Raw genomic sequence first — 17,394 nt, 5'->3', positions numbered from 1 at the left:
TAATGTAACACAAATAGAACATTATTCGTCTTGGTGAATAGTCTTTATACTTTAGAGATACAGTGTCGAAACAGGCCCTTCAGCCCACCGATCACCCCGTACACTAATACTATCCTACACACTAGGGATAATTTACAATTATCACTGTTATAATCTATCCCATGAACCACTGAAATTCCTTTCAAATTGCCGTGTTTCATCACCGACTGGAGTTTCCAATATCTAAAATATCTTTTTTTGTAAATGCAACAAATATGCATTTCAAAATAATTTGATCAAATCAACCAACATTTACCTTGGTTTATTATTGTCACGTGCATTGAAGTAGAGTGTAAAACATTTTTGTGTGCTATCCAGTCAATGAAAAGACTATGCATGATTACAATCAAGCCATCCACAGTGTACATATACAGGATAAAGTGTATGTTATTCAGTGCAACAGAAAGTCCGATTAAAGATAGATTAAAGGTCTCCATGAGGTAGATGGGAACGTTAGACTGCGCTATAGCGGTTGAGAGGACAGTTCAGTTATAGAGTCACACAGTGTAGAAACAGGCCCTTCAGCCCAACATGTCTACACCGGCCAACATGTCCTATCTGCCTGTGTTTGGCCCATATCCCTCAAAACATGTCTTATCCATGTACCTATCCATGTCCTATCCATAAACATGTCCAATCCATAAATGTTTCTTAAAAATTACGATAGTGCCTGTCTCAACTACCTCCTCTGGCAGCTCGTTCCATGCACCCATGATCTTTTTTCCAAAAAGGTTACCCCTCAGGTTCCTACTAAAACTTTCCCTTAAACCAATGTCCTCAGGTTCTTGATTCCCCTACTCTGGGCAAGGGACTCTGTGCGTCTACCCGATCTATTCCTCTCATGATTTTGTGCATGTAACCTAGGATAGTTCCACCAGTTGACTGATAGCAGCTGTGAAGAACCTATCATTGAATCTGGAAACAGCTTCAACTTGTTCCAAATGGCTCACGTTCAATTATTATTTTTCCCAGAGCTATCTGACTATTTCCCTCGGCTGTGTTTCCACTGACATGAGTTGTTCTGTGATCTGGATGAGGCATGATGCAAAATTCCTGTATGTTCTCGGGTAGAAAGAAGAGATCCCATTGGGCGACACTGAGGCCCAGCTGGTAGTCCCACACTGTCTTGCAATGCCAGAGACCCCCGTTCAATCCTTACCTCAGGTACTGCCTATGTGAAGTTTACATGTTCGCCCTGTGACTGTGGGCTTCCTCCAGGTGCTTTGGTTTCTGCCCACATCCTGAAGTCATGCGGGTTTGTAGGCTAATTGACCACTGTAAATTTCCCCTAGTGGTTATGGAGTGGATGCAAAAGTGGGATAACATACAACTAGTGTGAACAGGTGATTGATGGTCAGCATAGACGTGGTGGGCCAAAGGGGCTGTTTCTATGCTACATCTCTAACCTCAACTTGTTGATTTGTGATTTAATTGACCTCTGCAAGTTGTGCTTTGTAAGGGATGGAATTTTGGGAGTGTTGAAGCCAGGCATGGCAAACGCTGTCAAAACATGCGGGGGACACAATTTCTTGGATGCTGCGCGCGCGCATGCGCATACGTACACACGAGGCTTCGGCCATGGGCTTGAATCGGCCCGTTCATGCAGTCTTTCATCGGCCGGTGGGGGCTTCAACATCGGGAGCCTTGATTGCCTTAATGCAGCAGTTTGATTTTAAGCCGCGCCGGGCGATGAAAAGCCCCTCGAATGGGCCGATTCAGCCCTTAGAAAGTGGCTGATAAAGTCCGGATGACAAAACATGGGGGGGGGGGGGGGGTTGTCCCCCATCTCTCAAAGCAGGGGGGGGGGGGTGGGTGTCCCCCTTGTAACCCCCAGGACTTCCGCCCCTGATTGATGAGAATGTGGGGAGAATAACATGGGATTAATATACAATCAGTTTCAATCATCTATTGCTGTTCTGTACCTCTCTGCCTCTGTGACACTATTTCAATCAATGGCAGATTGGTTTTCCCCAGCATTGCTAAAGCATATTATCTAATCATTATCACCTTGTTTATGTTGCCTTGCTGTGTGTGAAATGATTACCGGCTTCCTTACAAAGTTGACTTCACTTCTAAAGCACATATCACATTGGTTGTAATGATCTTTGGGAAACAGGCACTGTATAAATGTAAGCATGCCCATCAGAAGATCTGTCTGTGCTGCTGGATTTTTTTCTTGCAGCCTCTCAAATTATCCACATTCATTTACACGATGCCTTGGTACAGCCGATCAAGGATCAGTCTCACCCCGGATACTCCTTCTCCCCTCTCCCAGCAGGCAAGAGGTACAGAAGTTTGAAAACGCACACCTCCAGACTTAGGGACAGTTTCTTCCCAGCTGTTATCAGGAACTGAACGATCCTATCAACAACTAGAGAGTGGTCCTGACCTCCCATCTACCTCATTGGAGATTCTCGGACTATCATTAATCAGACTTTACTGGAATTTATCTTACACTGAATGCTATTACCTTTATCCTGCATCTGTACACTGTGGACAATTTGATTGCAATCATATATAGTCTTTCTGCTGACTGGATAGCAAGCAACAAAAGCTGTAGCTGTACCTTGGTACATGTGACAATGAACTAAACTATACTAATCAATGCACTCATTTTGAAGACCCAGTGCTGGAATAACTTAACGGGTCAGGCAGCATCTCAGAAGAATAAAGGGCCTGTCCCACTTGGGCAACCTAATCGACATGGTCGACACGAGGTCGTAGGAGGTCTTCGTAACTCTCCTCCATGCTCGAGAGAATGTGGTAGGGTGGGGGGAAGCTGGAGGACAGAGGAAGGGCAGGACAAAGCCTGGTGAGTTATAGGTTGATGTAAGTGAGGGGAGTCTTGATTGGCAGTTGGTTGGACAAAAGCTAAAGTCCCTGTTAAAAGAATTGGTGCAAATTGTGAAGCCAATGGAAGGAATGTAGATGGAGAGGGAGGGGAGAAATGGCTGCTACCAGGTGGGGCACAGGTAAGGGGAGGGGGATGAAAGGGGGGTGTGGGAGACAAAGGGGAGGCGGGAGATTTGTTCGAGGTTACCACAATGGGGCAGTGGTAGAGTTGCTGGTTTATATTCCCAGCGACCCAGGATTAATCCTGACTACGGGTGCTGTCTGTACGGAGTTTATACGTTCTCTCCGTGACCTGCTTGGGTATTCTCCAGGTGCTCTGGTTTCCTCCCACAACCTAAATACGTACAGGTTTGTAGGCTAATTGACTTGGGACAATTTACAATTTTACCTCATGTGTGTAGGACAGTGTTAGTGTGCAGGGATTGTTGGTCGGCAAGGACCTGCTTCCGTGCTGTATCTCTGAATTAAACTAAACTAATCAAAGAGCAAAGTTTTTAAAGAACTGAGTGTGTCACCAGATGTCAAAATTGTGCCAGTGTGTCATCTCCATGACTGCTGTCCTCAGCTAGAATTAATTTGATGCACCTTTGAACCAGACATTGCTTTTAATTTGGAGCTACTGGCATCTATGAAGATAGACAAATAATGCTGGAGTAACTCAGCGGGACAGAAAGTAAGTTCTGTTTAAGAAGGAACTGCAGATGCTGGAAAATCGAAGGTAGACAAAAATACTGGAGAAACGCAGCGGATAATGCACCATCAATGGAGCGAAGGAAATAGGCAACATTTCGGGTCAAAATCCTTCTTCAGACTGTTCTGTTGCAAGCTTTGTTCAGTTAATTAGCTTTTGGAAGCAGCAACACAAAAGAGCATCTAGACATTAGAATGAGTGAAGTAAATGGCTTAAACCGTGCAATAGGACATGCCAACGGCCCATTCAGCAGAGGGAAGGGATTTAGCTGCTGACCTGCCTTCATAAATGCAGAGTGGCAGGATGAATGGTACATACTTCTGTAGCAATGGTTATTGCAGCAAAGCAGGCAAACCACGTGACTCTCCAGTCCTTTGAGATTTCAGTATGCTCATGCTTGTGTGCACACACATACAGACAGACACAGATGCGCGAAGAGACAGACATACAGACAGACATACGCACACACACACACAGGCAGACAGGCAGTCACACACACAGAAAGGCACAGATCCACACATGCAGATAGACACACACACACACAGACGCACAAACAGACAGACAGGCAATCCCACACACAGACAGCCACAGAAACACTGACAAGCACATACATGTGCACACGCACACACATACACGCAGACAGACACACAGAGACTGTCCCGCACACACAGACAGACATGGTCACATGGATCCAAACACACACACACACACACCAGGCCCGTACGAAGCTTTTCAAAAAGGGGGGTGGCATGACAGGATTACAAAAAACTTAATGTGAAATAATGTGCGCACTGCACACATCACGAGCGCGAAGCGTGAAATCCCTCGATGCCGCGGTCCAGGGACCTGGAAGTTCAGGGGTTTTAGATGCTCTCTGATGCATTCTGAGCCTTGTTTTGGAGCATTTTTGCACCAAATTTATGACCAATATTTCAGAAATTAACAGAAATCTGAGGTAGCTTTTTCACGCAAAGGGTGCTGGATGTATAAGGGTACGAGCTGCCAGAGGAGGTAGTTAAGACTGGGACTATCCTAATATTTAAGAGACATTTGGACACGTACACTGATAGGACAGATTTAGATGGATATGGGCCAAACGCGTGTGAGTGGGACTAGTGTAGATGGGACATGTTGGGCAAGTTGGGCTGAAGGGCCTGTTTCCACACTGCATCATTCTATGACTAAAAAGTGAAGAAGAAAAATGCATGTAGATAAGTAGAGCAGATTTGAAAAAGGAGTGAAATGTAAAGGCAGAGAGAGGTTTATGGGTGGAAAGGAACATATGAAAGGAGGGGGAGAGTGGGCTTGGGCAGTTGGGTGAAGGGAAAATAGTCACAAAGTGCTGGAGTAACTCAGCGGGTCAGGCAGCATCTGCGGAGAATATGAATAGGCGACGTTTCACAGAATGCTGGAGTAACTCAGCGAGTCAGGCAGCATCTGTGGAGAACATGGGTAGGTGACATGTCACAGAGTGCTGGAGTAACTCAGTGGGTCAGGCAGCATCTCTGGAGAAAAGGTATAGATTATAGTTCGGGTCAAGACCGTTCTTCAGTAATATTCATGATGTGCCATGCATAGACATTCCTGAATGTTACCCAAACCATCGTGAGCTACTTTGTTAGAGTGCTTGCCCTCTCCTATAATATCTCTGCTGCCTTGGGTGATGCAGGACAGGACACAAGCTTTGGGACATGGTGTGAAGCTGTTGCCGTCTGTCCCAGCCTGGTAAAAACCTGGATTTGGAGAGGATGTTTCCACTAGTGGGAGAGTCTAGGACCAGTGGCCACAGCCTCAGAATTAAAAGACATTCCTTTTGGAAGGAGATGAGCAGGAATTTCTTAAGTCAGAGGGTGGTGAACTGTGGAATTCATTGCCACAGCTGTGGAGGTCAAGTCAATGGACATTTTTCAGGAGGAGATTGATAGATTCTTAATTGATAGGGGTGTCAGAGGTAATGGGGAGAAGGCAGGAGAATGGGTTTGAGAGGGAAAGATAGAGTCATAGGGTGATACAGTGTGGAAACAGGCCCTTCGGCCAAGCATGTCCCATCTGCACTAGTCCCACCTGCCCACGTTTCATCTATATCCCTCCGAACCTGTCCTATCCATGTATCTGTCTAACTGTTCCTTAAATGTTGCGATAGTCCCTGCCACAACTACCTCCTCTGGCAGCTTGTTCCATACACCTACCACCCTTTATGTGAAAAACATACCCCTCAGATTCCTATTAAATCTTTTGCCCTTCACCTTAAACTTATGTCCTCTGCTCCTCGATTCACTTACTCTGGGCAAAAGACTCAACCATATCTAATCAAATCATGATTTTATACACCTCTATTAGATCATCCCTCAGCCTCCTGTGCTCCATGAAATAGAGTCCCAGCCTACTCAACCTCTCCCTATAGCTCTGGCCCTCTAGTCCTGGCAACATCCTCAAAAATCTTCACTGTACCCTTTCCAGTTTGATGACATCTTTCCTATAACATGGTGCCCAGAACTGAACACAATACTCTGAATGCGGCCTCACCAACTTCTTATGCAACTGCAACATGACCTCCCAACTTCTATACTCACCCGACCCGCTGAGTTACTCCAGCACTCTGAAACGTCACAGAACAGGGCAAGATTAGCAAATTTGCTGATGATACAGAAGTGAGTGGTTTTGCAGATAGTGAAGATGGCTGTGAAAGATTGCAGCAGGATCTGGATCAATTAGTCAGGTGGGCAGAGGAATGGTTGATGGTTGCATGGTTCCTTGAAGGTCGTGTCGAAGGTATATCAGGTGGTCAAAAAGTATTTTGGCACTTTGGCCCTCATCAGCCAGAGTATTGAGTATAGAAGTTGGGAGGTCATGTTGCAGATGTATAAGACGTTGGTGAGACCGCATTTAGAATATTGTGTTCAGTTCTGGGCACCATGTTATAGGAAAGATGTCAAACTGAAAAGAGTACAGAGATCCCCATCCTGGATCAGTCCAATCAGGGTTTTGTCATCCACAAACTTGAGAAGCTTGACAGAGGCGTCTGTGGAGGTGCAGTCATTGGGTGTGAAGTGGTGATTGGAGTGGAGTGGTGATTGGAGTGGGGTGGGTGTAGAAGGGCCCAGTCTTTGCAGACTGAGGTCAGGCTGTGAGTGGGTGTGAAGTGGTTGGGTGGGGTGGGAAAGGTTCCACTCTTTTCAATACTGGAGTCTTGCCTTAAGTAGGTGTGAAGTGGTGAATGGGAAGGAGAGGGTGCCGGGTCCATTCTTTGCAGACTGGGGTCTGGCTGTGTTTGTTGGGGAGGGGGTTTCAGGGTTACGTTTCTGATTTTCAAGCCTGCAGTAATACTCATTCAGGTTGTTCGTCAGCTGACTATTGTCCAAAGAGTGGGGGGCTTTCCTCTTATAGCTGGTGATTTCTTGCATGCCCTTCCAAACTGAAGAAGACTCACTAGCTGAGAACTTGCTCCTCAACTTCTCAGAGTATCTTTCCTTGGCAGCTCTGATTCCTCTTCTCAGCGCTTTATCGATTAGGCTATCTTTTAACTCTTTAACGATTAGGCTATCGGCTTGACGCATATTTGCCCCCAGCACTCCCCCCGATCTCAAAATGGAAATGTTACATCTGTATATAATGATCCTATTAAAATGTGTATTTATGTCACAAACTATGGAATTCATATTTTTCAGTATTGTTATCAAGGAAAAGAAAGCAGTTCCAATTGTTTGATATTATTTGATATTGTTTAATATTATTCATATGGAGGAGAAAATATAATAGCTCTAAAACCTACCTTAATTTTGCAATCTCACTCAAGATAATTCCCCTTTCCCTCTCCCCTCCCCATCTCTCTCTCCTCTCCCTTCCCCTCTCTCTCCCCCTCCCCCATCTCACATCCCCCCTCTTTCTTGCGGGGGGGTGAAGATGAAGGTGGCGTGGGCCCCGTGGGGGTGGCGGGGGCCCAGCAGGGGTGGCGTGAGCCCAGCGGGGATGGCGTAGACCCAGCGGGGGTCAGCGGGGGTGGCGTCGACCCAGCGAGGGTGGCGTGGGCTCAGCGGGGGTGGCATGAGCCCAGCGGGGGTGGCATGAGCCCAGCGGGGGTGGCGTGGGCCCAGCGGGGGTGGTGCGGGGGGAAGATGGCTTGGGCCCCGGCGGCAGGGGGAGGCGAGGGGAGCGGGCTCTGCCGCAGCGGTGACTGGTGTTGGGGTTACAGCTGTTGGGTTCAGATTCAGCCACTCCCGCCCGGGGACGAGAGAACAGAGAACTGACCTTTTCCAAAGTGGAAACATTGATTTATTTTTTTTCCGAATTTTTTTTTTTGGAATTTTATTTTTTTGAGTGACTTTTTTCTTAAGGGAAAAAAAGGGTGGTGCGGTCGCACCCAGCGCACCCCCCCTTCGGACGGCCATGCGCGCACACACACACACACACACACACACACACACACACACACACACACACACACTCCCCAACCTACACACACAGTCCCACACACACAAACAGAGACACGCAGACAGAAGGACACAGATGTGTGACTGTATAACTCTTTGATTAGGCCCCTAGGCCTCACAACCCCATCCCACAGTCAATACAATCACAGTTGATCTATACTGGTCTCAACCCCAGTTCCGTGCCAGTTCCCCATGACCCTCTGCTCTCACCTGGTACGGAGGGGAGTGGGGGTAATCTCCCTGTTGGTTTGGTACTGAGCTTGGTCAAAATGGCCATTCACAGGTCCAGGCAATTGAGGGTTCCACCTGAATCAGCTGCATGCCCCTCTTCTGGGCTTACGTCCATGCCCGTGTGTCCCTGGAGAGGGAGTACATGGTGTTCATAGAGAGGTGAGAGGCCTTCTGTGAAAGGTGGGCACCATGGAGCTCAAGTGTATCATGGATACAGCTGAAAATGTTGTAATTTGATGGTCGATGTTTGCAAACTACATTGTAAGTTGCAGTTACTCTGTTAACTGTGAATATGAAATCAAAGCTTGTTAAGGGGAAAATCCCCCTTTATTCTTAATCTTTCACACAAATGCTGGGGTTAATGTGTGCTTACGTCTGTGATAAATTCTGAAAACGGTTAACTTAGGGGAAAATAAAATTCAGCCTTTTCTGAGTATTGAAGACTTCTGTTATTACATGCTAAATAGTAATGAAGTTAGTTACCCACAGAACTAGATTATGCAAAGTAAAAAAGGGAGGTGGTGTGGTCACCAAATTCTGATTTCACATTTGGATCCCCCATGTTTTAAAGTATTAAGTTTGAGCTCCTGTGAACAGATACCCAAAACTAAATAAAACTTTTAGCTGTTGGTTATAGGTGAATGATGAATGTCTTCTAAATATAAGAGGGATGCCTGAAATCAGAAAAAATATATACTGGAAATACTCAACCGATTTGTAACGAGAAAATAGATTGTGTTTCAGGTTAATATTCTCTTATCAGTAGTCATAAGATAATGTATGTATGGTTACAGTGTGTTTTTTGCAACATTTTTTTGGCATTTTTAGCTTTATTCTGACTGTGAAGAAGTTCACAGGATTCATCACTGTCCCCGCAAACAATTACTGCAACAGCAGTTCCTGATTTATTCCGCAGATAAGCATGAGGTTTTCCATTTGATATTTTTAAAAGGACTAATTAAAACGATGAAAAAGTTAAGAAGCTATTTTGTGTTTTAATTGTTTATGACTTTTCATATTTCTTGCATTCAGTGCTAATTAGGTTGGTGTTATCTTTAAAGAGTCGTAGGAATATCATTATTTATTGACCAATCAAGGAACAAAAACAAAATCTGAGCATGAGTTTTTCTCCTACTTAATCTTATTATATAGACGTTCCGCATAAGGCAACGCATTTTTAACTGTTTCATATGTTTATGACTTACTGTTGCTGTTATGGTAATAGAATAGAAAAATACAAGAGATTTGACCAAATATTTCACAAACGCCTTGCTTTATGTTGTTGGAAAAAAACATGAACGTTTTTGAGACATTGATTGAAATTGATGAATTGTAAGATATAGCATGGAAACAAGCCCTTCGGCCCACCAAGATCATACTGATCAATTGATCAAGAGTTCACATGTTTAATGTTATCCCACTTTCTCATCCACTCCCGATACACCAGGGACAATTTGCAGAGGTCAATTCATCTACAAAACCATAGTCTTTCGGATGTTGGAAGAAACCAGAGCACACTGAGAAAACCCACGCAGTCACAGGGAGAACAAGCAAGCTCCACACACACACCACCCAAGGTCAGGATCGAACCTGGGTCTTCGGCACTGAAAGGCAGCAGCTCTACCAACTTCACCACTCTACCACCCATATGATTGGGAAGTTAAGGAACTGAGGCATGTTTGTATCTGGATAGGTTTAATTATTGGATGATGCAGCAAAGAAAACTACAGATCTAAGAAATCTGAAAATAAAACCAAAGAAATCTTGGTCGGCATGTGCATCTTGGTCAGCATAGGGCATCTTGGTGGCCATGACAAGTTAGGAGGAAGGTCCTGTTTCTGTGCTCTTAAGACACTGACTGAATAACTGAAAACTCTTCGCAAGTCAGACTGCATTTGAGGGAAAAGAAACAACATTAATGTTTCAGGTTGATGGCTCTTAAATATTGGACATGTAGCAGCAAAGTATCATTGCATCATTATTGATAACTCATGTCACACAGGGTATATTGTTTATCATTCTCTGAATTCTATTACATGGAACTTCCACTCCTTACATAATTATTGTGATAACTGAAATGAAAATAGTGTGTTACCACCCCATCTAATTTGTTTTTCTTTTCTGGTACCTCCTAATCCTTGATTTCCCTAATTTCTACCAGATAATTCCAAATGCGATAATTTCTCCCAGATGATTATGTTTGGTATTAACACAATCGTTTTTGATTGTGCGATTTGCAGTTTTAAATGAAGGCCAAGTTATGTGTCTCATTGTTTCATTGTCAACCAACTTGTATTTTTTTTCCAGTTGCATTGAAGAATACAAACTGACTTCAGATGGACGGATGTGCCAGCTAGTTTCTGAATCCTGCACCAGTGGCTCAGACTGTGCTGAGGCCAACATTTCTCTGAATCAGACTTTGTTCAGGGACATCTTCTATGGATACAATAACCAGACTAAAGACCTTGCGCTTGGCCAAGTGTTCATTGCAACATTCAGGTAGGATTGTTCTCTTTTGCTGCTTTGTGCATACAAATCTATGCTGACTGATGAGTCAAGGCAAAGCATTGAAGAACGTTATAGCTCTTGCTCTCGTTCCCTATGAAATGGTGTTGTACTTTCCTCCCAATCCGTAGGTGTTGTCCAAGTGGCAAGACAGATGGCTGATTGAAATGCAAAGTGGTGAAATTTCTAATTGCATCCACTAGTTTAAAAGCAGATGGCTATGTATTCAGCATTCTGAAATATGTGAACAATTTATGTAAAATTATCCTTATGGCAATTTATTTAGGAATTCTATTATAGGATAAGTGGATTTTCTCTGGAGGCAAAGGAAGTTAAGCACAGCAGTGAATAAAACCAAGATAACATTAAAATTCTGCTTGTATTTTGATGTTACAATTCAGAGCGGGACTGATGGCAAACTTCTTATCTGAATCAGAAGTAAAAGCAGGATTCAAAATTGCAAAGCCTGTATGATTACTATCTTGCTGAAAGCAGGTGTATAGAAAAAGAGCCTTGGGACTTAGCACAAAAGTCTCTAAATACTAAATTCCAAGCATTGTATTCTGTTTCTAAAATTCATTCAACTCAATTCAGTGAATTGAATATTGAAAGTTGAATTGAATATGTACTTGTAGCCATGATGCATATTTAGTGCTATTGAGGGTGAATTTCCAGACAATAATGCATGAAACTCAGCACATTTCCTTTTGAAAGGAAAGTATGGCGGCTAATTGTTGAAACTGTCATACCAAAAGTGTTTGGAGAAATAGCAATCTTCTTCCCATGTGTGACAATCATATCAGAAGGTAAATGTCAGTGTGGTGTTCAGTGACCTCAGGGCTCAAGGAGAGAGCTTGAATAGATTTGCCTTCCATCTCTTGAGGAAACAGTCAGCATTGTGATTGACTATGTATTTGGATTGCACTGCAGCTTCATCTTAAACTCGTAGAGAAGGAACAGATATTAGTGCAAACTGTATGATGCAATTGGCTGCACACCTGCACATTTGCAAAGAATTTCAAAAATCGTTAATTTGCAGCGTTCTTCCAGATCTGGGTGAGGTCTTAGGTTGGAGCCAACACAATCCCAAAATGGGGATGAGAACTTTACTCAGTGAGGAAACACATAGCATAGTATTAACACAATCGTTTTTGATTGTGCGATTTGCAGTTTTAAGTGAAGGTGAAGTTATGTGTCTGCTTGTTTCATTGTCAACCAACTTGTATTTTTTATTCTGCTAATGTATCATTGACATGAAAATGTATACAAACATAATTGGTTTATACAACCAACATTTTTATGGGTGCAGAGGGACACAAAGTTAGTGTTGATTTTGGAAACCAGTTATGATGTGCAGAGTTGTATTCAATTGTTTGTATATCAAGTTTATTAAAAAAAAACAGGCAGAGAAATCTGATTGCTTTGCACACAGAAGTTATTGTTGTTGTCCCACAGTTTCAGAGACCTCGGTTCAATGGTGGAATTGGGTGATGTCTGTGTGGAGTTTCTACATTTTCTCCAAAACGGCTCTGTTTTCTACTGTGTATTGCAGCTTCCTCCCACTCCTCAAAGGTGTACAGATTAATTGGCTGCTGGAAAATTATCTTTTACAGTAAATAAGTGACAAAAAATTATTCAAAAGGGCACATTCATGGGCACAAGAGAGAGAGAGAGAGAGAGAGACAGAATAGGGAAAATAATGGAATTGTTGGTATTGCTTCTCTGAGAGTTAAATGACCAGAAGGGCCTCTTGAGTCACAGTAATTAAGGAATCTCTCACTAAACTGACTGTAGACGGACTGTGAGCTGCTGCCCGAGGTTGCCATTGCAAATTCATGTTTCCCGGCTTGGTTTGGTCATGTTGCAGATCTATTTTATGTGGCACCAGGCGGGGTCAGACCTCCACCATAACCCAATGACATCTCGGAATGGGTTAGAGGGGACAGAGCACAAAGAAAGGACATGTCAAGTTTAGAGGGGTTTTTTCAATCATTATCAGTGCTTGGCAAAATAAGGTGTTTTAATTTGTTAAAACTACTGGCAACAGCATCAGCTGTTAGTCCGATCACTAACAGCAATCCAATTGGTAATGTCATCCACTGCAAATTCCGAGCCATATGTTGCTGCCTGTGTTTTCACTGTTCCAGATTCCTTCCTTCCTTTCCTCACCTGAGATGTCCCAGTAATGTTACCGACAAACATCTTATGTGTATCCACAGGCAAATGTGAAATGCGGTGTCTGTATAACAACCACATAATTGGAAAAACAACATCCAAAAACAAAATGCATGGTTGAGTTTACAAAATATATTGCTACCACAGAGTAGCATTCAAAAAGAAAGCAGATTTATTTTCTCCAGTCATTATTCTTTTATTCCAAAATATTCATACCTTATGCACATATTAAATACTAATAGTGCTGATACTGTGTTGAGGCATTGTTTAGACAACACTTGCAGTTGTGTTCGTCGATGAATTGTGGAATGCTGAACATTGATTTAGATAATTTGCGGTGATTCATCTGATGTTTTCATCATCTTCTGCATCAAACCGTGGTGTCAGAAGTAGACCACATAGAGGGCAAATATTGCTGCGCTAGGTTCCAATTTATGGTGAAAACCACCTCTGAGGGTGGTTAGGACACAATCCATTCACATCAGCTACACCCAGTTCAAACCTACCATAGACACACCATGCTAGAGTAACTCAGCGGGTCAGGCGGCATCTCTGGAAAAAATGAATAGGTGACATTCCAGGTCGGGACCCTTCTTCAGACAACCTTCAGGACCCGACGCGAAAATTCACCTATCCATTTTCTCCAGAGATGCTGCCTGACCCGCTGAGTTACTCCAACATTTTGTGTCTATTGTCAGTTTTATTATTTGGAACTTTGCTCATCTGAAGTAAAAACAATGACTGCTATGTTTTATAGAATGCATTCTATATTTACATTGGTACTGGTGGACGAATGGAATTCATTTTTGATGTCTGTCGGCATAGTGGTGTGGTAAAAACAACTGCTGCTCATAGCTCCAGTGACCTGGATTCATTGCTGACTGACCTCGGGTGGTGTCACGGTGGAGTTTGCATGTATTTCCTGTGACCACATGGTTTTCGCCCAAGTGCTCAGGTTTCCTCCCACATCCCAAAGACATACAGGTTGGCTGCTGTAAATTGCCCTTAGTGGGTGATGGATGATAGAATCTGGGGGGAGCTGATGTGATTGTGGGGAGAATAGGAAATGGGATTAATATAGGATTACTGTAAATGAATGGCAATGGTAGTTATGGACTCAATGGGCCGAAGGGCTTTTGTTTTGCATCTATTTATGACTTTATTGTTCAATAAAAGTAATGTTTGGAATTGCTAGGATGTCTTATACTACCATGGTTAATGTATAGTTTATTTTAGAGATACAGCGCAGAAACAAGCTCTTCGGCCCACTGAGTTCCCGCAGCCCAGCAACCCTAGCACTATCCTACACTCCAGGAACAATTTACAATTTTTTCCGAGGCCAATTAACCTGCCTTTGAAGTGTGGGAGGAAGCCGGAGCGCCCGGAGAAAACCTATGAGGTCACAGGGAGAATGTACAAAGTCTGTTCAGACAGTACCCATACTCAGGATCAAACCTGTGTCTCTGACCCTGCGACTCTGCCGCATCCTTTTTGTCTTCCATCTATTTATGACTTTCTATTGTTCAATTGCAGTAATGTTTTTTATTGCTAACATTACTTATACTACCCTGGTCAGTACCATGGAGAGTACAATGCATTCCATATGAGACCGGATATGTGCTTCAGATTGTTTTGGGTTCTCACCGAGAGCTCAATCTGGTTAGAAACATAGAAACATCAAAAAAAGGTGCAGGAGTAGGCCATTCAGCCCTTTGAGTCAGCACTGCCATTCAATATGATCATGGCTGATCATCCAAAATCACTACCCCGTTCCTGCTTTCTCCCCATATCCCTTAATTCTGTTAGCCCTAAGAGTTATATCTAACTCTCACTTGAAAACATCCAGTGAATTGGTCTCCACTGCCTTCTGTGGCAGAGAATTCCACAGATTCACAACACTCTGGGTGAAAAAGTTTTTCCTCATCTCAGTCCTAAATGGCCTACCACTTATTCTTAAACTGTGACCCCTGGTTCTGAACTCTCCCAACATCGGGATTTTTTTTCCTGCATCTCGCCTGTCCAATCCCTTCAGAATACCCGCCATTAATATCTATGCACCCCTTACCTTGCACATGATCATCTCCTCCTACTTCTCTAGTCAAGTTTGAGGTTAGCAGATGACAAAGTTGTTCAAAGATGTGAACTATTACAACTGTGATGTGTTGAAAATGATGCCCTAGTCAGAAAACCTCTCCTGCTATAATTGACCATGCAATAAGACTTTGGTGACACTGTACGTGCAGTTGTGCCGTGACCATGTAACTTTGGTGGTGAAGCATAATCGTGATGGGTTTGTGTCCAAATAATCCTCAGGGTTTTAGTTGTCACAATAAAAAGCAATCACTTGATTTCTTTTCTCTAGAACAATTACGTTACCCAAGATAACCTGATATCCTCAAGCAGGTTTGTCATCCAAGCCAATTTAATGATGCAGTGTAATTAGAATGGTGCTGTATTACAGATTTACTTTACATTAATGTCACTTCTTTGAGTGCCTCTTAAAAATAGTTGTTCAGAGTTGATACCTGACCAGAATAATATGCACACCATTTTCGTTGATTAATTTCACAATTATAATTGGTCAAACCCATCAAGTTTTACAGTGGGACGTCATGATTCATCCTAGCTCGTCTGATTTGTTTCCCTGAAATTCTGTCTGCAGAAATATTGTATGGCAATAACTAAACTAAACTAAGAAGAAAAATACATCCTTATGACTCACAAACATTCAAAAGCATTCCATAATATATCAAGGAAGCTATTAAATATGAACTTGTTTTTTTAATCTATTCAAAGACACAGAATGGAAATAGGCCCTTCAGCCCAACGAGACCACACGGACCATCAATCACCCTTTCACACACGTTCTATATTGTCCTACTTTTGCATCCACTTCCAACACACTAGAGGCAATTTACAGAGGCCAATTAACCTACAAATCCGCACATCTTTGGGATATGAGACGAAAACCGGAGAACCTGGAGGTAACCCATGCATTCACAGGGAAACCATGCAAACTCCACACAGACAGCAACTGAGGTCAGGATTGAACCTCGGTCTCTGGCATTGTACCAGTTGTGCCACTGTGCAGCCCCTAGAAGAATTAAAATACATTAAACACATTATCATTAAAAAAAAAAAAAATTCTAAACCAATCATGTTTCTTGGCAACTGTTTTCTACTGAAATCAACAGAGAAAACCTTGTCTTCACTTTAATTGCAGCCACTCAGCCTTTGGTAAAGAGCAGAATGTTGTTTGGAAATACCAAATGATGTCATAGATTAAGAATATAAATTACTTAGATGCCTATTTCACTTCTCTATCCTCTTGTATATTTTATTGGTTCTGCTAGATTATTCTCTTTAATAACTTATCAAAGTTCGCCAGGGTTCAGTGATCCAAATACTTGAAACCTCTGAGTAGAACTAGTATCTAGTGCATGGAGTCGTGCTAATTCAACCCAATTTGGCATTTAGTTTGTGATATTATTTTTTCCAAATGTTAATTTTTCATCAGTGAGCCTTAAGTAATAACATATTCTTCTTTCATTCTTCTGCATGTTATCTGCCAAGTTCAGTCATACTGTTGTTGTATTTTAGCTGCTGCAATATCTGGCTAATCTTTTGACTCTTTCCTTGCAATTCTATACTGCGGCACTCTCGGCAACTGTCCCTTACACATTTTGGACCTTCTGCTCATGATGCAACTTTCTGGAGCCCTCTCCTGTTTGTCTTTAGGACACAAAATGCTGGAGTAACTTAGTGGGTCGGGCAGCATCTATGGAGAACACAAATAGGTGACACTTTGGGTCGGGATCCTTCTTCAGACTGACCTCTGAGTTCCGTTTGTGTAAACCAGCATCTGCAATACCTTGCTTCTACATTCTTGCTATCTATGTGCTTGATCGCATCCATATTCTCTCTGCCCCTCATTGGTAACTTATGACCTGAGGTCACTTTCATCTGCTTGTTTCAGTGAATCCTTCATTAATCCTGGAATTAAGTTCCTTGCTCACTAATCCGTGTATAGTCAGCACCTTCTGAGGGTTTTTCTATTGAAGTGTATTTCTTGTAGAAAATACAGAAGCATTGTGTTTAAAAGTAATCATTAGCAGAATATGAAAATAATTAACTTAGTAAATTAATGCATGGGTATTCCTTCACCTTTTCCATTTCTTCTCGAACTTCACCTGGTTCTTTCTTCCTTTTTGTGATATTGCGGGTAGATGCTGGTATTATTACAACCAAGATACAGTGAAAGACTTTGTGTCACGTGTTAACCAGGCAAATCATACCGAACATGTGAGCATAAGGTAGTGCAAGAAAGAAAATAGAGTATAGTATGGAGTATTACAGCTACTGGGAATGTGCACGTAAAAGAAAACAGTACAAAGACCCAACTGGGTGGATTGGAGAGTCAATAGCCTGATAACAGAGGGGAAAATGCTGTTCTTCTATTAACATTAAATT

General features: G+C 42.7%; 1 protein-coding gene across 1 annotated transcript in view; it reads left to right on the top strand.

Annotated features, from left to right (window-relative positions):
* astn1 (astrotactin 1) overlaps positions 1-17,394 on the top strand; it is a 1,835,284-nt gene that overhangs the window by 1,212,800 nt on the left and 605,090 nt on the right. The window contains exon 13 of the mRNA XM_033028426.1: positions 10,552-10,743. Within this exon, the coding sequence (XP_032884317.1) occupies positions 10,552-10,743 (192 nt within the window). The remainder of the gene's footprint in view (positions 1-10,551; positions 10,744-17,394) is intronic.

Source organism: Amblyraja radiata, chromosome 10 (genome assembly GCF_010909765.2).
Source record: "Amblyraja radiata isolate CabotCenter1 chromosome 10, sAmbRad1.1.pri, whole genome shotgun sequence".
Taxonomy (NCBI): Eukaryota; Metazoa; Chordata; class Chondrichthyes; order Rajiformes; family Rajidae; genus Amblyraja; species Amblyraja radiata.
Note: the sequence above shows the minus strand (reverse complement) of the source record. Positions and strands in the feature narration are given on the sequence as shown.